The 27,154-nt window shown below is 44.4% G+C and overlaps 1 protein-coding gene across 7 annotated transcripts in view; it reads left to right on the top strand.

Annotated features, from left to right (window-relative positions):
• Window positions 1–27,154, top strand: part of SLC39A11 (solute carrier family 39 member 11) — a 481,072-nt gene that overhangs the window by 379,694 nt on the left and 74,224 nt on the right. For all 7 annotated transcript variants that reach the window (XM_060252173.1, XM_060252180.1, XM_060252174.1 and 4 more), the window contains one exon: window positions 10,211–10,280. In XM_060252173.1, coding sequence (XP_060108156.1) covers window positions 10,211–10,280 — 70 coding nt within the window. The remainder of the gene's footprint in view (window positions 1–10,210; window positions 10,281–27,154) is intronic.

Raw genomic sequence — 27,154 nt, 5'->3', positions numbered from 1 at the left:
GACTCTACTCAGACCTACCTCAAACCTCCGCTTCGGATCGGATCCTTCCGGGACATCGGGATTTCTCCCCTGTATAAGGACTTCCGAGACATCGGGATTTCTCCCCTGTACAAGGACTCGGCTACTCAGGCCTCAAACCAAGGTCGCTCTCGTTCGCCCTCCCGTCGAGTCTGATCCTGGTCGCCGCCTCTCAAGGGCCGCTCCAGATCACTACGTCGGCGTCGAGACTCCGACTCCTCGGACTATTATCATGACTACTACACCACTCCTAGATACGACCGTCACTACTCTCGTTTCCATCGTCCTTCTCGGTCTCCATCTCTGGAGGGTTCAGGTTATTCCCCGTACCGCTACGAGGACTCTCCTAGGCCCCGTGATCGACTCCGTGACCTTTCACGACGACTCCGCGATTCTCCACGGCCCCGTGGTTTCGACCGTGACCTCTCTTCTCCTCGACTCCGCGCTTCTCCTCGACCCCGCGATCAAGATCGGACCCGAGAACATGATTACTCTCGAGATCGGATCCGAGAGCCTGATTACTCTCGCTATTCCCCTCGACTCCGTGATCGGCTTCGAGAATGCGTACGTCACTCCGATCTGCAGCGATCCCGGGACCACTACCAAGCAGAGGACGCTAGACCGCGCACTCCATCAGCCTCGGCCTCGATTGCTCCTCCGGTCTCCACTCCTACGGACCAACGTGCGGACCAACGTGCTCAGACGGTAAAGCCTAAGACCGTTCCTTCGGACCCGATCCCGCCTCCACATCCTCCTTCGGGTGAGGACTCCCGTTCCGAACCCGACTCGTCAGCATCGTCAGACTCTGAGGACCATCCTGACTCGGTAGTCTCGGACTCGGTACCACAGCCCCGACTCTCTCCATCAGATGCGTCCAAAGCCTATCTCCATCTAATCACCACCATGGCCGAAGCCCTCAACATTACTCTTCCGTTGGACTCACCTAAGGTCTCTGACATTGTACACGACCTTGTGCAAACGGATTTTCCACCTGGCTCATTGCTTCCTATGCTACCGATGCACCTAGAAGGCCTCCGCGAAACCTGGGACAAACCTGCTTCGGTCCCACCTACCTCTAAACGCTTTGACTCTCTCTACAGAGTTCACGCTCCTGAGGCTAAATTTCTTGCTTCTCACCCGGCACCCAACTCTATTATTGTGCACTCAGCCACTAAGGCTAAGCCCTCCAGACATCCGACACCTCCTGACCGTGAAGGCAGGAAATTAGACACCCTGGCCAGGAAGATATTCAACCTTGCCTCCACAAATTCCAAACTGAATAATTATCTAGCCTACTTTTCGGCTTACGTCTTCAACTTGGCCAACCAATTTACGCCTCTTATTCCTGCCCTTCCTGAACCTTCCCAAAGAACGGCCTCTGCCTTGGTATCAGAGCTGTCTAGAGTGTCGAAGCAACAGATCAACACCATACGCCATGCTGTCTCCTGCTCTTCCAGGGTCTTTGCGTCCTCTGTTGCCTTACGTCGCCACGCCTGGCTAAGGTCCACCAATTTGCAACCGGACATTAAGCAAAAGATCGAAGACCTCCCCTTCGATGGCCTCGGCCTTTTTCATGCTTCTACTGATGAGGTCCTCACCTCAGTAGATGACGGACGCAAGCGTGCGAAGCGCCTGGGGGTCTCCCAACCGTTCCCCCAACAGTCCAACCGTACAAAACCCTGGAGACCATCATTTCAGAGGCGTCAAAGGTCACCTAAGCGTAATGATTTCTGGAAGAGGAAGACGGGACAGCAGAAACCTCAGTTTCAACAAAGGCCTCAGTCACAACAGCCTAAAAAGTCCTCCCTTCCTTCTAAACAGTCTCTTTGACTTTCCCCAACCGTTTTTCCACACACGTCTGTCACCATTCCTTCCCACTTGGAACTCGATAACAACCGACTCCTGGGTGCTGACCATCGTGCGTTTAGGTTACGCAATCGAGTTCATTTCTCCACCTCGCCACCACTATTTCATAGCTACCCCTCCGTCTTCTCTCCTCCGTCAGGAGATTCTGGACTTGCTCCACAAGGAAGCCATAGAGCCCGTCCCTCCCCTACATCGGGGGACAGGCTTCTATTCAAGATACTTCCTAGTTCCCAAGAGGGACGGAGGCAGGCGTCCCATTCTAGATCTAAGGAAGCTCAACAAGCACATCGAATACAGGAAGTTCAGAATGATCTCCCTGCAGTCCATCCTGCCCCTTATTCCCAGGAATTCCTGGATGGCTTCCCTAGATCTTCAGGACGCTTACTTCCATGTGACCATTCGACCTCAACATCGGAAGTATCTGCGGTTTGCCATGGGCCGGGACCACTACCAATATGTGTCCCTACCTTTCGGCCTCTCCACTGCGCCCCGCGTATTTACCAAGTGCATGGCGGTTGTGGCAGCTGCGCTTCGCACTCGGAACATCCCAGTCTTCCCATACATCGACGACTGGCTTCTTGTGGCTCCGACACAACAGCAATTGGAGCACAACCTCGACACAGCTCTCACTCTTCTGAGTTCCCTGGGCCTTCGCGTGAATGCATCAAAATCACACCTCACACCTACTCAGGACCTCAAGTTTATAGGCGCCCTTCTCTGCACCTCCCTGCATCGAGCCTTTCTCCCCGAGGATCGGGCTCAGACTATCATTGCCCTAGCCAGGTCAGTTCAACAACAACCTCGTCAGTCTGCGTTCACAATCCAACGCCTGCTGGGCCTTATGGCCGCTACGACATCTGTCCTTCACTTTGCCAGGCTACAAATGCGACAACTACAGATCTGGTTTGTTCGAGCCTACCACCCTCAGACACAACCACAAGGTGTTTTGCTCACTGTTCCACAGAGAGCGCTTCTATCTCTCACGTGGTGGACTGTACCCAACAATCTCCTCGAGGGCAAGCCGTTTCTACCGACTTCCCCGACGGCCACAATAACAACAGATGCCTCCAAGTGGGGATGGGGAGCCCACCTAGAGGACAAAACTGTCAGAGGGCTTTGGACGACCTCCGAGAGCCTCATGCATATAAACTGCTTAGAACTGATTGCGGTACACAGAGCTCTTCAATCCTTTCTCCCACGAATAAGGGGCCAACATGTTCAGATCTCTACGGACAATATGGCAACTGTTTATTACATAAACAAGCAAGGGGGCACCAGATCCCTCCGTCTCTGCCGCATAGCTGTACTGCTCTGGGAATGGTGTGTCAAGCACAACATATTCATGACTGCCATTCATCTTCCCGGTGTGGAGAATACTTTGGCCGACTCCCTCAGCAGGATTCGCATAGACGACCACGAATGGTCCATCAATCCGACCTACCTTCGGCGCATCTTCCGATGCTTCGGAACACCCAGAGTGGACGCCTTTGCATCCAGGGACAATGCCAAGTGTCCTCAGTTTTATTGCAGGAGGGGCAACGACGCCTTTCTGCACAACTGGACAGGTCCCCTTCACTACTTCTTTCCACCGACCCCCCTTCTGACACGGGTGTTGGTGAAAATAGCTCGGGATGGCACAGACTGCATCCTCATTGCGCCATGGTGGCCTCGGCAACCGTGGTTCACGAGGCTCCTTCAACTGTCACGCCACACTTACTGCCGGCTTCCTCCTGTGGGCGACCTCCTCTCTCAAGCCAACGGTCAGGTTCTTCATCACAACCCTCGAGTCCTGGCCCTGACAGCCTGGAGAATACATCCACCTACCTCTCTACAGAGGTAGCCAATATCATCCTCAACGCAAGGAAGCCCTCCACGAGACTTTCTTATCAGCGTAAATGGAAGCGCTTCTGTTCCTTTGCGGCATCTTCTCATCTGCAGCCGGAATCGGCACCCCTTAACCTAATCCTGGACTACCTGCTTTCTCTACAGAAATCAGGACTCTGTTATTCATCCTTGAAGGTTCACCTTTCTGCAGTTTCTGCTTTCCACAATCCGATTGATGGCAAGACTGTGTTCTCCCATCCTTTATCTAAGTCCTTTCTTAAGGGCATGTTGCACCTCAATCCACCTGTTAAGCCCTTTGTTCCGACTTGGAGTTTATCGTTAGTCCTTTCCTGCCTGATGAAAGCCCCTTTTGAACCTATGGCCACCATAGACCTCAACCTTCTTTCCTGGAAGACAGCATTACTCGTAGCCCTTACCTCGGGTAAACGGGCAAGTGACTTATGCGCCTTCCGTTACGATCCTCCCTACACCATTTTCCACAGGGACAAAGTTGTTTTGCGACCGGACCCTGCGTTCCTGCCTAAGGTTGTCTCCCAGTTCCACCTATCAACCTCAACTTCTCTACCAACGTTTTTCTCCAACCCATCCGACCAGGGACAACGAGCCCTACATTCCTTGGACGTTAGAAGGGCTTTATCCTTCTACCTTGACCGTACACAACCTTTCCGTAAGGACCCTAACCTGTTTGTGGCCTATGGGAACCCTCACAAGGGTCTTAAAATTTCTACCCAAAGACTGTCTAAGTGGGTAGTCAGTGCCATCAGGTTGTGCTACGAACTGGCTAAACAGCCTTTGCCCGAAGGTCTTAAGGCCCACTCTACTAGAGCGGTCTCGACGTCTTCGGCCTTTCTGCAAGGCGTTTCTCTAGAGGACATTTGTGCGGCTGCATCCTGGTCCTCTCCATCCACGTTCGTCTCCCATTATGCGCTAGACGTTCGTGCGAGACGTGACGCCTCCTTTGGTCAAGCGGTCCTCAGATCCATCTTCCACTGAAGCCAGGGGTGAGTGCATCCGCTTCCATCCTTATATTGCATGGGTGATTGCATGTGATCTAATTGGTTTCTGTGACTAACTTTCTTCTTTACCAGCACCCTCCTCCAGGTCATCTAGCTGGCTAGTCACACATGTGTGGGACTGCACAGAGACCACGAAGAAGATAAACAGGTTGCTTACCTGTAACTGATGATCTTCGAGTGGTCATCTGTGCAGTCACACACGCCCACCCAGCCTTCCCCGCTGCTGGCCTCTTGTAATTGTTGCTTAACCTTGTATAGTGTCAGTGCCAACGGCGGCTGGAAGAAACTGAGTGGAATGGGCGCTCTCCCCCCGCTCCAGGCATGCGCGGTCGCTGCCTGCTCCCCAGAGCGGGAGGAAAGCGCGCCAAAAGACGTTATAGGCGAGCTATTGGAGCTCCGAGGTATGGATCCGTTGCCTGCGGCAAGACCCATGTGTGTGACTGCACAGATGACCACTCGAAGATCATCAGTTACAGGTAAGCAACCTGTTTTTTTCTTTGCACAGGAAGATAAAATACATTTGTGTGCATTTGCAACATAATGTATGCATTTACAACACGATCATGCTAGGAGGAAACTTTTTTAAAAACAAACAAACAAAAGCTGGGAATAACAATCCCCATAAGACCAACATAGGGAAAGGTTAAGGAACTACGTTTTGGCACCAGCGGGAGAAGAAAACGCACATGTACCATATAAATCACTGACCACTATTTGCATCTGTGAGGAACCCTGGTCAGTGGCTTTACTCGGGAGGGCAACCACTTTAAATTTCTCCCCGGTCACCTTCCCTCAGTCCCTCAGTAACACTCCTAGCAATCCTGTCAGAACTAGTAATAATTGGCACCAGACGGTTTTAACCTTAACAACCACAAAATATTTATTAGGTAACAAAAGGCAAGGATGAATTAATATTGATTATAACTGTTCAATATTAAAAGGACAAATCAGTTGGCAGCTGGTTGGCAGAATAAAATAATTACAGAGAGTAGAGACTTTTTCAGGCTGGAGTAAAAATATAACAAGACTTTGGCAGAAGATCCTTAAAATAAACAATGAACCAGGCAGGTTTCAGAGTCCCACTAGACTCTGCTCCACACAGGCTGCCTGCCTTCTGGGCACTCAGAATGCTGTTTCTTCAGATGTTTACCCTAACTTAGCCAATGCCAAATCATATAAATAACAAACTTCAATCACTCTTACACACACACACATAGAGAACTCCTGACTGGTGTCAGTATTCTCCCTCACAGACCCTTTCACACTAGCTATCTTCCAGAACTCGCACCCTTCAGTTCTGATGCATCTCGGCCCCACAGCTAGTCCTCTGGTCTGAGTCTTGGGCAACCCTGCTGATCACCAGAATCCAGTTCACCCCATAGTGTGTATTTGTGTGATCTAGTTTGTACTTGGAGAATTGCCTGAGGCGTTGGCAAAATCTCCCACAGAGAGCTTCAAACCGCTTGAAAACTCCCTCTTCCAGACAGAGTCCACTCAGCTCTGTCTCCCACAAGGAGCTCAGCCACTCTGGCCGCTCTCAGCCCCTCGTCCACTTGGGTTTACAACTGCCCGGCCTAAGCTCACTGTCTTCACTTCAGATTGGTTCTCTGAAGACTTCTCTCGAAGACCCCCTGGCTAAGACTAAAAATCCTGAGGTGCTTTTCTGCTGAGCAAACCTCAAAAGGATACTTTTCCATTGCTCATGCAACGTTCTAGCCAATCGCTGCAAGCCTGTTTCTCAGCTACTCAACATCATTGTGCATCTCTCTTTGCCTTGACACCAAGACTAGTAAATACAGCTCCTACAAGAGCTGTGAAACTAAAGGGGAAACCCTGCATTGCCCTCTTTAATTCTGTCCCTCCTTCCAGTGGCTCCCTCGGCTCTTGCACTCTCTTTCATCACTCTAGGTCTCCAGGCGACCTCTGTGGAGCTTGCAAGCTTGCCTATTTTCCCCTACTTCCTCACTTCACATGGTTGAAAAAGTTGCCCACCTATGGGTGAGTGCTCAGAGGCTGACTGGGACCCTGATGCTATGCAAACTTACTTGAGCGTAAGCATGCATTAAGTTCCTTCTTGATCTGTGGGAGCCACACAATATGTGTGAAAGAGTCACATGTGACTCCTGAGCCACGGTTTGGCCACCCCTGCAGAGTGGTTAAATGTCAGACTAGGATCTGGGAAACTCAGCTTTCAATCTCCACTCTACCATGTAAGTTTGCTGGGTAACTTTGGGCCAGTCACACAATCTCAGCCTAACCTATCTCACAAAGTAGTTGTGAAGATAAAATGCAAGACGTTGTATCCCATTTGGAAGCAAGGTGGGATATAAACAAAGTAAATAAAATAAATGTGTGTCCAGGTTCAGGCAGGCACCTAGGGCAAGAAGCTGTGAGCATAGAACACAGTCCAGGATCTAAGTCCAAGCATCAAACCAGAAGGACAGATCTCAGGAGCACAAGCCAGGTCACAGTCCAGTAGGTCAAACACACTGAGTTCTAGCACATGGTACAGCAGCACTCAAAGGGTTAGGGACAAGTTACTTTCACACTGGCTTGACCTTTTCTGGCTGCTTTTATCTGGACTCATTCAGGGAGAGGTGCAACTCATCAACCTACTGAGATATCCAAGGACAGGTGCAAGTCATCAATAGCTTAGAAGCCTACAGGGCTGTCAACCCTGATCCTGTGATGATTCCAACTCACAGGCATAGGCTGAACAGTGCTGAGCCACCAGCCACACAATATGGTACCTCCCCTGCACCACCTTCTCCAGCATTCCAAGACAACCCTGGAGGCAAGGCCGGTGGTAGCTGTGGGACCTCTGCTTCAGCTTTGGATTCTAAGCTGAGATCTTGAGATTCCCTCCCCTCTGCATCTGATGGAGTCTCTGCCTTGTCTGGTGGGTCTTCCTCCAGCATCTCAGGCCTGGGGCTGGTTTCCTCTGTTCCTTATCCAAGGAGGTACTGACAGGCAGACCCCCAACAATTTGCTTGTTTGCTGTGCACCTCGTGGAACAATGAGGAAAAACATTATAGAAATCTGATAAATCATTTCCAAGCTCCTGTGCATACCCATTTTGCTTCCTCACTATATAATAGATTCAGGTGGGTAGCCATGTTGGTTTGAAGCAGCAGAACCAAGTCCTTTATTCCAACGAAGCTTTATTTACGGTATAATCTTTAGTGTGCACGTACACTTCTTCAGATACATTGAAACAGAAGTTACCAGTCCATACATATAGGTAAAGCTTGAGCAGTAAAATAGCATACAACATAATGAAGTTCTCTGGTCTGGGGACTGTGGAGATACTCTACACAGCCAGTCATCTCACTTCAAAGAAGAAGATGCTGTAAGGTCGCCTCCATGCTTGGGAGATGAATGGAATGTAATGGCAGGGTCTCAGTTAATTACTCTCAGCATTCCACAATTAATGATACATCCGTCCATCAGTCTCCAATTTTGACATATGTATTTCCTTCACTGTGTTTTCCTCCAGAATTAAACAAATGGTAACCACATAAACTAAGCATGTTATTCCTATTTGTCCTTGAATCTGTTAAACACAGGGGTGGAATTCTAGCAGGAGCTCCTTTGCATATTAGGCCACACACCCCTGATGTAGCCAATCCTCCAAGAGCTTACAAAAAAGAGCCTTGTAAGCTCTTGGAGGATTGGCTACATCAGGGGTGTGTGGTTTAATATGTAAAGGAGCTCCTGCTAGAATTCCACCCCTGATTAAACATTTTAATTATTTTGTACGCTAATTTACTGCTCACCCTCTGCCAATATGTATGGACTGCTAACTCCCATTTCACTGTATCTGAAGAAGTGTGCATGCACACAAAAGCTTACAGTTTTGCACATTGGTGTGTTTTGATCATTGAAGAAAAGCTCCATATTACTCAAATTCTTGCACCTTCAGCATATTGAACGTTGACCCACTAAAAGGAATTATCATGTGCTGTATTTCTTGTTCGATGGGACCAGTGTCACTATAAAGAGGAATCTCTTGTAAATTGTCCCAAGACTGGCTGCTACAAGTTACAATATTGTGCTAAATGTGGTCCTTCTGTTTAATCCTTTGCCCTTGTTTTGTTAGTGTAGCACCTATTAAAATTGGATCATTGGTGTGAATGTGGCAATTGAATACATACTCAGAAGATAAGGTCTGCCTATAAGGTACTGGCAGTCTTTAAGCAATGGCTGGACAAGCACTTATTAGGAATGCTGTAGGCTGATGCTGCATCGCACAGGGGATTGGAATGGATGACCTGTATGTCCCCTTCCAACTCTATGATTCTATAGTTAAAGAATCATCATATTAGTTTTCAAGAGGAAGAGGTGTGGTGCCCAGGGCTGGCCCTAAACTGTCTGGCACCCTAGGCAAGGCTGACTTCTGCTCCCCCCCCCCAGCACTGATAACATCACTGAATCACATGGGGGGGGGTGCCCAATTTAGCTCCCCCAGAAGGCCAGCACCCTAGGCAATCACCTAGTTTTCCTAGTGGCAGGGCTGGCCCTGGTGGCACCTTAAGCATTTTAGGAAAAGGGTTTTTTTTAAAAAAAAAATTCTGATGATGATATCTAGATTCTAGTCTTGGGAAACAAATTGGTCTTATTGCAATAAATGGGAAAAGTGATTTATAAGTGATTTCTACAGGAATAAATCTACAGGTTTACAGTTTATTCAAACACTTGAGTGGTAAGCACATAGGAGGGAAGCTTTGCTCTGCCCGCAGTAAGCCTAGGATTTGTCAGACAAGTATTTTCAAAGCAGAGGACTTTTATTCATTTACTTTGTTATTCACCAAAGCTGTGCAGCTAAAATAACAGTTCAATAGAAGCACACTTATTGGGTTCTGTGGATTCCACGTTTTTTCAGATGGGTTTATGTTCTTCAGAATAAGACAATGGCAACTTTTAACTGTGCCTTGTGGTGCTCATTCAATTGTCTTTGTCTTTCTAACACCAAATGCTCAGAAGATAACACACAAAAAGCCATGAGGTCACCTGTGTCTTAAATGAACTGGAAAAGTGGTGTCTTTCAATTTCTTAGATAACAAAATAAGGTGATAACTAATATGAGTTGGTTGTTCCTAACACTGTGTTGCCACGGCAACTAGAGCACTTGTAGAAAAAATGGATGCATTCACACACACTAAATAATGCACTTTGCAACTGGATTTTTACTGTAAGAATAGCAAAATCCACTTGCAAACAGTCACCATGTGAAAGCACACAATGGCTAATTCGATTGCTGGAATCTGTTGAAATCTAGTTTTCAAGCCCAGCAGCCCGATGCATTTTACATACAATAGTGGGCCTTTTAAAACTTTGTGGTAGAAATGTAGAAGCTACTCAACACAGTTGCAAGGGCAATACATGGAAGAAACTAAAGACAAAAGCCATTTAGCTGACAAGCTGACTGCTGGGTTAGTAATTGGTGTTTTTTTGCTCTGTTTCAGAGGGTTTGGCAGTTGGTGTTGGATTTGGTGCTATTGGGAAGTCGGCATCTGCAACCTTTGAAAGTGCCAGGTAAGCTTGCCGTGAGATTGTTTGTGTTTTATAAGCTTGTTTCATGCACAAAAGATCTCCTCCTGTGCTGTTTTGAAAGCTTGGATGAATGATAAATTAAATGGCATGGGAAATAAATGCAGGGGGCAGCAGTGTAATAGGTGTTTCTCCCAAGAGGTGGGAGAAACAGTTGTGCACCTACCCTTTTTCTTTTGTGAAGTATACCAAGCAGTCTAGTGGGAAGTAGAGATGTGAAGGGCCAGGGGGGAAAAAAATATGGGGGAGGGACTTGTGGAAGGGTGGGAGAGAACTGGATTTTCCATTCCCCCCCCCCAAGACCCTTTTTCTCTTTTTCCAAAGGAAAAATTAGAAATTTTAAGTATTAAAAAAACAAACTCCTACAAAATAATTGTTTTAGAATGAGTGAAATGCTTTTAAAGACAAGGTGGATATGCTCATAATAACAAAAGTTTGCTGCTATACTACTATTGAATATGTTCTAGGTTGCCATCCAGGATGGATGAACAGAAGTTAAAGAAAGACTGAAAAATGGGGGAGGAGAGAAAAATTAGAAGTTGGGAGCAGAATGACAGATATTGAAAGGAACAAATTGGGCAAGAAGAGTGTGGGAAAGAGAAGAATAAAGGGAAAGAAAACAAAGGCATTTGTATAATTATTTTGCTACTGTAGACTAACTGGGCTGCCTCTTAGCAAGATCTGGTTGTGGAACTAAACTGGGTGGAACTAAAGGAAGAGGGAAACCAAAGACTGCTAGAGATAATGACCTCTTTGGGAGGCTGCAACCCGGCTATGTGTAGTGTGTCCTGGCTGGTCTTGCCTGAGGGGTTTAGCAGGATCATTAAAGCAAGGGTTTGCCTCAGCCTCTGATGAAGGGAGCTTTGATTCTCAAAAGCTTATCCTTTGAAAATCTTGTTAGTCTCTAGGGTACTACTAGATTTGTATCTGTTCCTCAGCCTCCTAGTAAATGTTGCAGAAAGCCTCAACCAGCAGAGCCAAATCAACACCTCTTTTCTGCATTATGCTTTCTCTGTTCCTTTAGTGGCTGCAGTGTAGAACTGAATTTTAAAGTCAATGAAACTGGCTTTGTGTAAAGCAGAGGTGGCCAAACTGTGGCTCGGGAAGCAAGGAAAGAGGGGAAAATAGGCAGGCTTGCAAGCTCTTCTCTTCCACCACAGAGGTCACCTGGAGATCTAGAGAGTGCAAGAGCTGAAAGAGAAAACTGAGCACATAAGGTGGCTGCACCATCTAGTCCAATATTAAGAGTTTTAATAAAAATGTCTGTGTAGTATTTGTTCATGTCTTGTTGTTCTCAAACACCTGACATTAATTCTTTGTGGCTCTTACATTAAGCAAGTTAGACCACCCCTGATGTAAAGCCTCCCTTGCTATCAACCCCTTGGGCATCTATTAACCATTAGCAGCCGATTGTTAATAATTAGAGAAGCTAGCCTTTTTCCAGCACTGTAGATCTTAATGTTTTTCAGTCTTCTTGGCTCCAAACAAAAGTTATTTATTGACTGGTCTTTAAAGCTTTTAAGGAAAAGTTCCTCATAGGTTGCACCAGTCTGAGCATTAAGATCACTGGCCAGCATATGTGGGATTGATGGATACATATCTCCAGTTTTCTGTGTACAGGTGTTTAATTTGCCCCAGTCGTGCTTCTGTGCTGATTTATATGTGGTTGGAGGAATATATGCTTTAATCAGAAGTTTCTTAATTGCAGGAGTAAAGCAATCACAAAGGGCAGTTCACTCGGTAACACTGTAACATTGAAACATTGGTAAATAAACTAGTAGAGATCAAGCAAGCAGTTCCTGCAGAGTGATGACCTAATTTATTTCTTTTGAAAACCTCAAGAGAATAAGCAGTGAAGTCAGCAAGATAGACTTTGCTAAGCTGCCAAGATAATTGAAGCAAGACAATATCATAGCTGCAAACTTCTTAGTTTCTTGGGATCCTATTCTGGTTTCCTATCTTCCAGATTCCATGAGAGGAATTTCAGTTTCCATTTGCTGACACCGAGTCAGTCATCTTTCCAAACAGGATGGCATTGGCATCAAATGAAGGTTGAATCATGGCCTGCTTCATTAAGTAGTGTTGTCCATATGGGCTCAAGCCACTGTTCCCTTTCAGCATTGGTGGTATTAGAGTGCAATCTGATTCAAAATGGTTAGTTGAAGGCTCATTTTCAACAGGTGGCAGGTCCTTTATGTGAGTAAACTCAGCAACTTTAGTCCAAGATGCTTTTTTAAAAATATCAGTTAGGGCATGAGCAAGAGGTTGTAAACTGGCTAGCATTTTATCTTGTTCTTGGGAGGGCAAAACTCCAAAAGAGGCAATTAGATTCTCTTCAATGGAATCATACTTAGAAAGATCTCTCATAATGGAAGAACTGTTTCCCTGGTTCTCTACTACATGATTAGTCACATGATTAGTTAGATTCATCCTCTCTTCTACTGAGGGAGTATTACCTAACATGTTTAATATGATTGACTCACTGGAGACAACAGACTACACGGGTGGCAATTATCTCCCTCTGCAGTTAAAATTAAACACTCTTCAATGTAATTTTCCTCAGTCTGCCATCCCTCTTCAGTTGAGCCAAAATTATAACAAACTTAGGCCAGTGTGTTAGAATAACAATATTATGAAGAAAGTAAACAGTCTTTAAAAAAAAAAAACTGTTCTAAAGCCTGTCGATTCAAGGCTAAAATCTCCATTCATTCTTCCCTGGAAAAGAACCTAGGTATAATGAGTGAATTGATAAAAATGCTTTCCAACCATTGTATATATCCTATGGCCTGACCAGGGACTTTGGCCAGGGCAGGCAAAACAATTGGTTTGATTCTGACTGTAGGGTGCTTAAAAGGGCAATTAACTACATGCACTGACAATTCAAACTATGCAAAGACAGAGGCATACGTAAATTGGGGTTTTTGTTGTTGTTGAAATGTGAATTCAGAAGGCTCATTAAAAGCAGAAAAAAAAGCAGCTTTGATTTCTTCCTGGAAACACCTAATCTGAGTTTCCAGACAGAAATATATTAAAACTGTGTGGGATATGATTGCAAATGAACTAAATACCAGATCTTTTCTCCAGTGTTATATTTCTGTTAATTGTTGGGAGGCACGTTTTAAGGCCTTATTTGTGACTTCATGTGCCAACAATATCCTTTCCAAATGGCTCCTAATCCAATGGTTGAGAAATGGGCCCAATCACAGCATCAAAAATTAAATCTTTATTAACTCAAATGAAATCTGCCAAGGCACCTGGGCCTGACTTCATACTTGTAGAGCTATTTAAAGCTTTCCAACCATTGTATATATCCTATGGTGTCCTGCCCACAAATATATACCATTTGTGGGCAGGACACCAATAGTCACACAAATCAGTGAGATAGGGATGATACCTACCCTTTGGTGCAACAAAATAATAGTTCCCATTTACAACTGACCCAAACAATTACCAGCCTACTAGTTTACTATCAGTTTTGGGCAATCTATGTTCCTCTCTCTGCTACATGTGAACCTACTTCTTCATATGTATTCAGATTTAAAATTTGTATTGTAAGTTGCCTTGAATGGCACAAGCTAGAAAGAAGGCTGCTAATGTTTTAAATGGTTAAAAAAAATACATAAATTAATTAAGCACCAAAGTACTCTTATTTTTTTCCTTGTTTAATTTATGGCCCAAAACTGTACAAGCCTTGTTGCCATGCTCAAAATAATTCTACCCAGAGCATGCTTTTATATTTGTTTTCTGTTTCTAATTCTCCTAACCTTAACCTTGCTTGTATAAGTTTGTAATTAGTTGTGCTGCTTTTCTCCTTCGTATTGTATCTCTAAATTCTTAATTTGTTCTAAACTCATATTCTGATCTTCACATTTCTTTTCAAGATGAAATGAAGAACTGACCCCCGAAAAGGCCTTGCTTGCTTACCATATGAAAACTGATGAAATTTCACTTTTTATTCGTTTTGGGGGGGGAAATGCTTCAGTCTGAAATTTGTTACTAATTTCCTGATAGTTCAACAGACTGTTGCCTAAGTGCCAAAGATAAGGAGTTTTCCTTTTCACATAAACTCCAAAGTAACAGGGACATGGTGAGCATAAATATTAACCTCATTTTTTGTTTTTTGGTAGACATGTTTGGATAATAGTAGGGTTTGCCAAGTCCAATTCAAGAAATACCTGGGGACTTTGGGGGTGGAGCCAGGAGACATTAAGGGTGGAGCCAAGATCAAGGCTGTGACAAGCATAATTGAACTCCAAAGGGAGTTCTGCCATCACATTTAAAGGGACAGCACACCTTTTCAATTCCTTCCTTCCATAGGAAATAATGAAGGATAGAGGCACCTTTTTGGGGGGCTCATAGAATTAGACCCCCTGGTCCAATCTTTTTGAAACTTGGGGGGTACTTTGGGGAGAGGCACTAGATGCTATACTGAAAATTTGGTGCATCTACCCCAAAAAACAGGGCCCCCAGAGCCCCAGATACCCACAGATCAATTCTCCATGATTTTCTACGGGAATAAATCTCCATAGGGAATAACAAAGTTCCCAGCAGACATTTCCCTCCCCTCCCCCTGCTTTCTGATGACCCTGAAGCTGGGGGAGGGCCTCAAAATCGGGGGATCCCCTGCCCCACCTGGGGATTGGCAACCCTAGATAATAGGGATGAAATAAAAAATGGATCTATACATGAATATGTTGTGAGCTGCAGAATAATGTTATAATCTTTGTATAAGTACAGATTCTGCAGATATCTGCTAAGTTAAATATCTTAAAAGCTTTACTAAACATATGAGAGACAGTGGAGAAATTTACAACCCAATCCAAACATAAGTGGTGGCCGGCTGTGGCATAGCTGCCGTGCCGCTAGTAGACTTCCTGAGGACTTCAGCACGCTGGAGCGTGGGGAGGGGAGAGGTGAAGCTTGCCGTGAGGGAGATGGTCGCCATGGCAACGCCGCTGGCATAGGCACGCAAGGGAGGTGGAGGCAGCCGGAGGGGAGGGCCAGCCCACCCCCCCCCCCCCATTGGCCAGTCCTGGCGCATGCGCGTGCTCATGACAGTCAGGGATGGGGAGAGGCGGCCCCAGAGAGGCTGATAGCCATCCCCAACCCACCCCCAAACAGAGAACAGAGCCAATGATGGGCAGACCATCAAAGGCAAAGGAGAGATGTCCCACCAACACGGGGAGGGAGCAGGAGTGAGGCTGGGCATGCACACACGAGAAGCCTGGTGTGGTGGCGAGGCAAGTGTGAGGGCGAGACAGGCCCGCAAGGGACCACGGAGAAGTCGTCAATCCCCTCACACCCTCTCGCTGTCAGAGACTCTGCCAATGGCAGGCAGACAAGCAGGAAGTACCAAGTGCAGGAGTTCGCTGTCATAGACAGCGGCTGGAATGTGTGTCTGGGAGTGAGCAGCCCAGCAGCAGACACCCCCTCACCCAGAGACCCCCTGTGTTGCCCTGACACCCCCTGCCATGTGCACACTTCTCAGGTCCATGTTCTTAGTTGTTGCTGGAGTTTTTATTGTAAAGGAGAGTCAGTTTGGTGTAGTGGTTAAGTGTGTGGACTCTTATCTGGGAGAACCGGGTTTGATTCCCCACTCCTCCACTTACACCTGCTGGCATGGCCTTGGGTCAGCCATAGCTCTGGCAGAGGTTGTCCTTGAAAGGGCAGCTGCTGTGAGAGCCCTCTCCTCACAGGGTGTCTGTTGTGGGGGAGGAAGGTAAAGGAGATTCTGAGCCACTCTGAGACTCTTTGGAGTGAAGGGCGGGATATAAATCCAATATCTAAAAATCTAAAGAAGTCCTTGATCCCCTTATTATTTGCAGGGGTTGTTGTGGACTTTCCAGTTGATGTTTTACTCATGTTTATTAGAGGTGATATACTGGTTTGTGTGAGTTAGATGAGCTGAGGTAAAAAGGGGAATCAGAGCAAGTACTGGAGCCATCTTAGAAGGCTCCGATGCCACACCCCCGTCTGCCTGGCTTTTGAATGAGGACAGTGATGGTTGCCTATGACTCTCCATTCCTCTGAATCTCCCCCCCCCCAACAAGATGCTCATTAGTCTAAAATAAGAATAAAATTAGTAGGGCACCATTGGGGGTTTGTAAAATGATTTTAATTTAAATGGTTCTATTGATTTTAATCTACGTATTATATGAACTGATGTATATTGCCCAAGCCCGGGCAATATACATCAGTTCATATAAGCCCGGGCAATATACATCAGTTCTTCTTCTTCTTCTTCTTCTTCTTCTTCTTCTTCTTCTTCTTCTTCTTCTTCTTCTTCTTCTTCTTCTTCTTCTTCTTCTTCTTCTTCTTCTTCTTCTTCTTCTTCTTCTTCTTCTTCTTCTTCCTATTCCTGGCAAGAAATATTCTTCTTGGTGTTGCTCTTTTTAGCAGGCTGTGTCTGCTGGGTATAAATGTTGTCAGCTTTCTTGTTCTTCTATCACTTTGTAGGCAAACTGAGCTAGAGCAATCAATAAGATAAGTTGTACAGACCTGATTGCACTTTAGAAATGTAATTTCAGCCCTGCCTGTGTCTTGTCTTGAAAAGGATTAGACTGCCTTGCCCTCTTTCCACCTCCTGTAATGGGAGCCACTGAAATCTTCAGTGCTGACCTCTTACAACCAGATCTCTTGTATTTGGGACTGATTGTCTTAATACTTTTTTGAACACAGGAATGTGTATGTACTTTAAAAGTTTAACAGATAAATGAATGCCTGACTGTACATTTTGATGGGAAAAGGATACTCTAATGAAAATTTGTGCAGGAAACAATATTCTCAAACACAACAAAGGTAGATTTTAAGATTTTTCCTTCAGCATTGTAATGAAATAGCTTATGTGACCTCAATATTATGTCTAGTTCAGTCTTGTTTACAATGTGTCATTGCAAGTGAAATATCATTTTTTCTTTCCTGAAAATCTGGCAACACTTTTTGTTTGTTTGTTTGTTTAACTATCGCTTGGGGTTAGGGGTGTATGTTGCAAAGAATATTTCAAAGTGTTCCAATCAGTTTCAGCAAAATATGTGTGGCTGTATCAGAAAAAAAAATGAGCTTTCAGATTTTATTATTCCAGTTTTGGTGGTTGTTTTTTTTTTTTTAAGATAAAACACTTTATCAAAGATTTCAGGTTTTCACGGCTGGCATCATCATTAGGGTTTGTAGAATCTTTTGGGCTCAAGTGCCGTGTTCTACTGGAGAAAGTTTTTCTTCCAGACATTTCGTTCTCAGTTGCGGAGAACATCCTCAGTGGCGTTGCAGCCGGAGCAGGCGTTCTGACCTTCTTGGCTGCTGTGCATTGAGTGAGGCCAGGGCTGCTGGAGAGCTGCTATTTCTAGGCTGGAGGGGGTGTGGTGAGAGGGCAATTGGTTTGTGAATGTACCCATTGTTTGGTGGGGCTTCCTGGAAGGGTGGTGATAAGGAAACTGGCTGTGGAATGTGACCATTGTTCTGTGTTGATTGCTGGGAGGATTGGACGGAGGGGGGGGGGGTGTGACGATAAGGAAGATGGTTGTTGATTGTGCTAATTGTTCTCTGGAATGTGCTGGTTGTTCTGTGACCTTTTGCAATTTGTAGTCTGTAGGGTGTTTTGCAGAGCTGGATACCAAGAATGGTGGATGGAAATGCCTTCTTCCTTTCTGTTAAAGTTGTGCTGGTATTGAGATTTACAAAGCTACACTTCAATCAACAAATTTGGATTTGGTATCCAGCTCTGCAAGGCTCCCGATGCTACGCCCCTATCTGTCCCTCGGGCCAATCATAGTCAACACGGAAGGCACACATTCTGTCTATCCCTGAAGTTAATCATTAATTTTGCCCTTATACGGACATCTCTTGACCTTATCGTCATGCATGGTTAATATACACGGAAGAAAGAAAACAATCTATTTGCAGCCATGGCCCCCAAGGCCAGGCGCTTTCCTTGGTATGATAGATGAGCTACTCATGACTGGAGAAAGAAAACAATCTATTTACAGTCATGGCCCCCCCAATGCCAGGCGCTTTCCTTGGTGTGGTGCACAAGAGACCTGTACATGCCCACATCAAAATCATCAGCACAGGTCTCCAGGTAGACAACCTGGCTGAGGCACATAAATTTAAGCTAGTTATAAGCTAGTTATGGCTTCAGATAATAGTTTGAATTTTCTTTATTTGGGGGTGGGAGCCTTTACTGTTTAGCCAATAGGTTGGATTTCCTCACTTACACAGGATGCCACCCACACCAGCCTGCGCTTTCCCAGGAGTCAGACTAAATGATAATAAAGTCTGTTTAGGCCTAACAATCAGGTACTCTCTTCCAGGAATGCTGAACTCATTTGTTATGAGGGCCGGATCTGACTACCAATCTCAAACTTCATATATGCTTTAATTAAGTCTAAAACAAGATCTATTGAAAATCAGAAACATAAATTATATTCATATATCTAAATTACAGTATTGTTTGCTTATGTTGTTTAATCCAGAAAGACTTTCAACATTTATAACCACTAATACAGATCACCATACATATAAATGGTGGAAAGAGAGAAATACTGGGAGAGATTAACTTGACTGTTCATAGTATTAACAGAGTTCTGCTGTAAGTATGTTTTCACTACCCAGCCAGGGTAAGGATGAGAAGGAACAAGACCAGTCTTGGAAACATGGGCCTTGCTCCAGTACTGACTTAGTTGATGGGCTCAGTAACATCTCAGAAAAGGCAAGTGTTTGCCTCAGTCTCACTGTAGTAAGGTATCCAACCTCTGATGGCTTCCATGTGAGTTACATGCCTCAGTGCTGCTGGAAAGTGTTTTTTTTCTCTGCATCCCCCACGTTTGTGCACCTCCTGAAGCTTCACTGCTGTTCCACACAACCTGTGTGCCCCCTTCACCTCACCCATGCCTGGAATCCTGCAGCAAATGGAAGCTGAAAATAATTTATTAATAAATTATGAGAGACTGCACAGAGGGAAAATCCTACAGGTCTCTGAGGAATACAGAAATGCAGGTCATTTTATACTTAAAATAACAACATTCATAATTATACCAAGCAGATGTAATTAGTTATGCAGATGAGCTATCCAGATATGGTTGGTTAATTCAGTATGAGTCCATATGCTTGGAGATGCCCCTTCTGAATGCTTCTGCTGACCAGTCTCTTGTGGTTTTGGCTAAAATTCCCCTGGCTTGCAGTTTCCTTTGTCCAGTCCTGGGTGCTATCTTTGGTTTCTTTACTTATGTCCCAAAATAGTCTATTTCCAGGAAGTCCCAAACTTACTGCAGACAGTTTGGTGTAGTGGTTAAGTGTGCGGACTCTTATCTGGGAGATCTGGGTTTGATTCCCCACTCCTCCACTTGCACCTGCTGGAATGGCCTTTGGTCAGCCATAACTCTGTCAGAGGTTGTCCTTGAAAGAGCAGCTACTGTGAGAGTCCTCTCAGCCCCAGTCACCTCACAGGGTGTCTTGTTGTAGGGGAGGAAGATAAAGGAGATTGTGAGCCGCTCTGAGACTCTAAGATTTGGAATAGAGGGCGGGATATAAATCCAATATCTTCTTCTTCTTACAGTTAGAACAATGACTCCTTTAAGATGTTAGCTACCTTCTCTAAGCATTAGTGGCTTACCTTAACATTTTATGGTAGGAAACTACTGGAATTAAATAAACTCTAATAGAGTGTCTCTCATATTCTAGTGTGCCTGTAAGTGCAAAATGTTATTTCTTGGTGTGCTTCTGGATTAGTAGTGTAAACTAAATGTGCAGATAAGTAGCCATGTCCATCGCTCCTGTTCTTCAGTGGTTCCTTTGGTGCTTCAGTCTAGACTATAGAATGTTGGGAGAACAGAGACCTCCTTGACTCAGGCAGGGTTGTGATCTTTTCCCTGACTCCAGTGGATGGGGCTTCCTCTCAGTATCCCAGAAATGTGGCAAAGCCCCTAAGAACTCAACTCAACATATTAAATAATATAACAGTCCCAATATCACACATTCACCTGGGCTATATAGAAAAGGAATAAACACACTAACAATAACAGGAACCTCACCTAAATCTAATAGATGCAGCAAGTGAGTTGGCCCTCCCTCGTGAAGCTGCTCAGTGAACTTGTTAGGATCTTTAAGCTATTCCAGTGACTCCAATAACTATCAATCAGAAGGAAGGGGAGACTACAGTACTCTGGAACCACTGAGAAACAAAATTCACGTCAAGTGAAGAAAAAAATTCCGTTCTCCACTGGTTCCTAGGGTGCTGCAATCTAAACTGTTAGGACATATATAAGCTGTCAATGCTAGGGAGGAACCACCAAACTATAGATCAGTCACCATTTGCTGGAGTCCCTTGCTGCCTAAGAGAGCACCAAAATATGTCAATTTGGTTATACAAAAATGCTAGGTAAATATTTGGACCTATTGCCATGTGGATATCCTATGTTGTGTCTTTAGGGAAGGAAAGGATTGGTGCTGGATGCAGTAATGGTCACAAGAACTGTGTTTATTTGAACACAACAGCCATCTAACAGAACAGGCCACAACTAGGCCTCAGTAACTCTAATTCGTCCTCTAGTTATGGTCACAAGACCTGAGCCTCTCCTTCCTAGAGAGCCTCTGGGAGTTGTTTTTAAAGTAAAAGTACACATATACCACACCCTACAAACTGTTTCCATTAAAGAAAGAAAAGACAATTGACTGATGAAGTAACTGCTCCTGCAGGAATGATAATCTGCTTGGTTGGTCTTAGTGTAAGACCCACCATTCACAATGTACAACAAAGTGACAAGTTTTAAGGAACCTACATACTGATGAAATCACCATTAGGAAAACTAGTAACCCAAATGTTCGAAAAAACCCAAATTAGAACAGTGACTACAAAAGCTAGGATTCTAGGTTGGATGGTTCTATGAGGACTCCCTGTGATTTATACATAGAACCACAGAAAATGGAAATTCATGGTAAGTGAATAAAAGTTTCCATTCTCTGATTTTTTGCAAACCTGCTTTGCTTTAAAGTTTTTGGAAAGTAAAACATGGAAGGCTGCTGTGTGGGTGGGAAAAATTCAGATATTTCCCACTTTCACAGCAGCCAGTATCTCTGGGATTGTCCCCAAAGTGGCTATTTCCTCCCCCCACCCCAGCATTAATTTAAAAAAAAAAACAGGACTGAAATATCATATCAATATAATGCTATCTATGCCAGTTTCTTTGAATTTCTAGCTTTCATTTTTTATAGTATGTCTCTAGCATTATGGAGCTATAAAGGGAAAAGCATATATCAGCAACAGAAAGGACTAGAGTCTGCTTTGAAGATTCAGAAAACCTGATACACAAGGGCCCCTGGGCTTTTGCCTCCAGTCCCTTCTCCCATCTTGGCAGCCCTGACTTGTTTGCAATGATGGACCTTGTCTCTGAGGGTAAAGTACTGGGGTTGGCGCAGTAAGAGACCAGAGTCGGAGAGTGATTTCAGCAAGCTTTACTTCAGGAACACACACACAGACTGAGCTCTATTCAAACTTCCCGCTCTTTTATACAATTCTTGCCCCCTTCTGATTGGTCCTTAACTATCTACATGGATTGGCTATTTACAGGGCCCTAAGGGCCTATCAGGGTACAGTATGAGCCTAGATGTTGATTGGCTACTTATGTTTCAATCCTTCCCCTGATTGGGCACGCTTAGGCCTTCTCTGGAACCCTGGTGTGGAGTACAAGCTTTGGCTTGTTCAGCTTCCCTCCAAAAGTAACAGTTCCCTCCAAAAGTAACAGTTCTCCCATTTAAGCCTAGGACACAACACTGAGTTTAGTGAATGACAGCCATTGGGATGAGGGTTGGATCCTGTCCTTGGTACCCCAGTGTTTGGAGTGGGTGGCAGATATTATCCTCTCTCATTTTGCACTGTAGAATTCAGTGAGAATTTCGCAGTATTGCCCTGCATTCTGTTTCTTTTTGGTCATGCTAGTGAGCGCTGGAATTCTGTGAACTCATTTCTTTTTCTTTTTTTTCTTTTTTTGAATAGCTGCCTAGAGGCCAATTTGTGGGTATCAAATAGGAAGCATTTACAGGTAACCCAAATAAAACTTTTGTTTATTGCAGAAAGCCACTTTAAAGCATGTTGACTCACAGTCTACTGGTGTTTAACATTTACTTAGTTCCAGCAATATGTCATGTACTGCAAAAGGGAGTCACTACTGAATATAAAAAGCAGTTTCCTTGACATTGAAAGAGTTAAGGCATCATTTCTTTTTTAGCATGAGTTTTGTCTAGTCACATCCTCTAGGATCAGACCCTCAAGCAGATGCCTCTGACAGTTAAAGAAATTTGACCTAAATATGGAATAACAAATTGCCGGAATGTTCTCTTGAGTTAGAAATACAGAATTGGAGAGCTTGGTTCAGAATGCAGCAGTCTCTGAGGTCTCTATTTGAAATGAATATATTCATCCCAATTAGAAGATATATAAATGCTGCAGAGACTACTAATGGTTAGGATTCTATTTTGTCTCAGTGTGTTTGTATTGTGTGTCTCACTCCTTTGCAGGGACTTGAGAGGACTACAGAGGAGCTCTGAAAAATAGGATAGCACAGGTGGCCAACGGTAGCTCTCCAGATGTTTTTGCCTACAACTCCCATCAGTCCCAGCCATTGGCCATGCTGGCTGGGGCTGATGGGAGTTGTAGGCAAAAAATATCTGGAGAGCTACCGTTGGCCACCCCTGGATAGGGAGTTGTGGTGCTGCAATACAGAGCTCATTTTTTATTTGTGTGTTTACCAGTGTCTCTGAATTCCCATATTTTTTAAAAAGTAAGTCTCTAGCTTCTCCTGTTGCAGAGATTCCAGGTGATCTCTAGCCATCACCTGGAGATTAAGCAACCCAAGAGAAACCACGGATAAGTAGAGAACTACAGATTCCGTGATACACCATCCTCCAAAATACTCAAATATAAATAATGACTGTAAACAACTATCAGATTAAGTAGAAATTTTAAATAACTTCAAAATCTAGTTACAGAAATTCCCAAACAATAATTCAAAATGGGAATACAAAGGATGAAACGAAAGCCTATTTCATGAACACAGTCCAAAATAACTAAGAAGAGAGTAGTCCAAAAATATCTTCACTAGTTACAGATAATGAAACAATGTCATAAATTGCAGCTAATCCCAAATATCCTCAGTCTGCAGCTATGCACAATGAATCCTTAGCGTGACAGGATGGTTCTCAATTGTCCCCATTTCACTGACACTTCTTCCAGCTTAATGCTTCTAGAATCAGGACATGGCAAGAATGCTTCAAGGCACCTTCATCTCTCTAGCACAGCAGCTAAAGTCTCTCCCCTTTCCCTCTCCCTAGCAACCCCCATATCTTCTCCCCTTTGCCTCATTCTTCTCAGCCATCACCAATCTACTTTTTATTTGCCGCCTATATTCAGCTATAGTTATTATTTTTTTAATGCATTTATACCTCTCTTTCTCCACAAAGCAGCTTACATTATTCTCCTCTCCCTTTTTAACTGCACAACAACCATGTGAGGTGGTTAGGCTGAAAGTATGTGACTGGTCCAAAATCACCCAGTGAGCTTCCACAGCAAAACTGGGATTCACACCTGGTTCTCCCAGACCCTCCTCTAGAGCTCTAACCACTACACCACACTGGCTTTCATAGGGTGACTGCTGTTGAGCAAGCAGTCAGGCCTAATTGAGTCATGCTAGTCAAGTGGTATCAAGTCACCCAGAGGTTGGTGCCAGACCTAAGGTTTCCAAGTGGGACTGATCTCTCCCAGAATTACAACTGAACTCCAGATGACAGAGTTATGTCCACTTAAAGAAAACGACTGATTTGGAAGATGTATTCTATGGCATTATATCCAACTGAGGCCTCTCTCCTCCCCAAACCATGCTCTCCTCCGATTGCACCACCAAATAACAAGACAGGTTCAAGAGGTGATTGGATAAACATGTAGAGCAGAGGTCCATCATTGGCTATTAGCCACAGTGTATTGTTGGAACTCTCTGTCTGGGGCAGTGATGCTCTGTATTCTTGGTGCTTGGGGGGGCACAGGGGGAGGGCTTCTAATGTCCTGGCCCCACTGATAGACCTCCTTATGGTGCCTGGTTTTTGACCACCATGTGACACAGAGTGTTGGACTGGATGGACCATTGGCCTTATCCAACATGGCTTCTTTTATGTCCTTTTGTTCAAATCTCCAGGAACTTTCCCCAGTGCGACCCTAATCAGGCCTGGCCTTAATGAGTCATCCCTCAAATGTGTGCTTCCTTCTCCTGCCTTTTACTGATAGAACCCAGCCTGAAATATTGTGGTTGCCTAGCAACAGCTCTGAGGGAATCTCAAACTTATGCATATGCACTTTCAAGATTTATAGGTATAACTTTGAAAAGTTATACCTATGAATCTCCACTCTGCCATGGAAACTTGCTGTGTGACTTTGGGCCAGTCACATACTCTCATCCTGACCTACCTCAAAGGGTTGGTGTAAGAATAAAATGGAGGCAAGGAGAACAATGTAAGCTGCTTTGGGTCCCAGTTGAGGAGAATGGCTGAGTAGAAATAAAATAAATAAAAATAAAATATTTTGTGGAATACAAGTGTATGTAGAATTGTACTACTTTGTATCAGAAGTTACTGCGTAGTTCTGGAGTGTTGTCCATTTCTAGAACTATTATACAACAGGATAGACCAAACACAGCCATCTACCATATGACAGAACTGAGGCATGACTAATCATTTAATATTTGTGAGTGTACACTTTTTTCCAGCTTTTTTTGACAGCAGTGGTGATTCCGTGAAGTTAGGCAGATCATGAGAAGGAGGGCAGGAAAGGTTATATCAGTGCTTAGTTCTTGTGGCCCTTTCTTACATGCTCAGGGAAATGCTGATCGCCACTTTGGAGTCAGAAAGCAAGTTTCTTCAGGCCAGTTTGGCCAGGTATCCTGGAGGTTTTTTGCCATCTTCTGGGCATGAAGCAGGGTTCACTTTGTGTATGGGAAGCATTTGTGAATTTCCTGCATTGTGCAGCGGGTGGTCCCTTCCAACTCTATAATTTTATTGCGATCACCTCCGACACCCACAAAGGCAAGAGCACATCTTACTTGAAAGTCCACAGATGGCTTCGTGAACACAGACTCGTGTATCTCTCACTGATGACAAATGTTCAGTACATGCTGCATTATCAGTAGCCATGATAGATGTTCATTAAAAATAGCAGTGTGTTGAAGAAAGTGGAATATGTATCAGTCCTCTTTTCATCTGCATTTGAATACCATAGGAGCATTTTTCTTTTCCTCCAGTAGTTTTGAGTCATTTTTTTTCATCCTTTTGGAGAGCAATACTTTCTCTTAATTAAACATTCATTGGTTCTGAAATGAACTGAGATAGGGAGGAATAGAAGAACTTGCCTATTAATAGATCCAAGTAGTCAGCCGTGTTGGTCTGAAGTAGTAGAACAAAACAGGAGTCAAGTCACGCCTTTAAGACCAACTTAGTTTTATTCAGAAAGCTTACATTCTGAATATCCGCGAAAGCTTATGTTCTGAATAAAACTAAGTTGGTCTAAAAGGTGCAACTTGACTCCTATTTTGTTGCCTGTTAATAGAAATGGGTTAAGAGGAACATGGTTAATAAATACACAAACTAGAAGCCTGGATTTTGCTTTAATACCTCCTGGAGTCTTGTTCTGGAAATGTTTTACAAAGTAGCAGCTTCTAAGATACACAGTGTTACGCATTAATATTCCAAAAGGACAACAGAATTTTATTTGGTAGCTGTAGTGGTTCAGGAAAAAGGAGCTGGGGAGCTCAATTAGTTCTCTAGCACAGTGTTGATATTGAGATTTATCTGGGGATTACCATCATATGTATATTAAAAATAACTTGAATAAAACTCCCAGAGCAGTTTTAAAAAGCAATGGATTTTTCCATTGTTGAGATCTAAATTACTGCCTTGAGTTGTCTGATTCTCAAATGCAGCTTGGATTAATGTTGTCAATAGGGCATTAAATTCTGCAAAGTGCTTAGCAATTGTTCTACAATACATCCTTGCAACAGTCCTCAATGTAACCCCCTGAGTCCTGAGGGCCAGGTTCAAATTCTATTCACAAATTCAAAAGATAAATCCAGTTTATTTAAATATAACAGAATGCAATTGTGAAAAATGTTCCCAAAGCTATCAATGCTGGTTCATTAACCAGTGTTCCCAGAGTATAGATGTATTTGCAATCCACTTTGTAGAAAGTGCAAACAATACTGTGGGTTCATCTAGAGACTATGCCTGGAACAGAATCCCAGATATCCAAAAGGCCTTCTTGCAACAGCAGGAACTCTTCTTGCGAGGATGCTGGATAGATCCTCAAGCTTGTTCATTGCCCTAGGAGCAGTTCCCTTTTCCCTCTGGCAAGATGAAGTGGGGTAGTTCTACACTAGAGTGTTGCTCTCAGACAGTCAATGAAGAATTCAGCTTTCAGCAATTCCTGCTCCTTGCTTTTCCTGGCTTTTTCAGCTCTTTCTAGCCACTGCTGCTCTCCCATAGAAGAGTGTTCAGTTCTTCCCAACTCGCAGTTTCAGCTCTGGCTGGGTACAAATGGGTAGCTTGGGGTGGCAGTCTACCATCTCAGAAGAAAGCCAGTTTAGTTGAAAGTGCCCCGGGTCGGTCAGACAGCAGGGACAGGCTGTACGCACCATGCATGAGCAACGCTTTCCTGGTGCTCCTTGGCCATTCAAATGGCTGGGAAAGGAGCCCCAGAAGTGCTTCAGTGATTTGCTACCTCTTACTACCTGGTAGCTTTTTGAAACAGCAGAGCGACAGTGGAGGACAAAGTAAAGGCGGGAGTGAGACAGGACCCAGATGTGCGCATTTGAGCACACCATTTATATCTG

This window comes from Heteronotia binoei, chromosome 13, assembly GCF_032191835.1.
Source record: "Heteronotia binoei isolate CCM8104 ecotype False Entrance Well chromosome 13, APGP_CSIRO_Hbin_v1, whole genome shotgun sequence".
NCBI classification, from domain to species: domain Eukaryota; kingdom Metazoa; phylum Chordata; class Lepidosauria; order Squamata; family Gekkonidae; genus Heteronotia; species Heteronotia binoei.
Note: the sequence above shows the minus strand (reverse complement) of the source record. Positions and strands in the feature narration are given on the sequence as shown.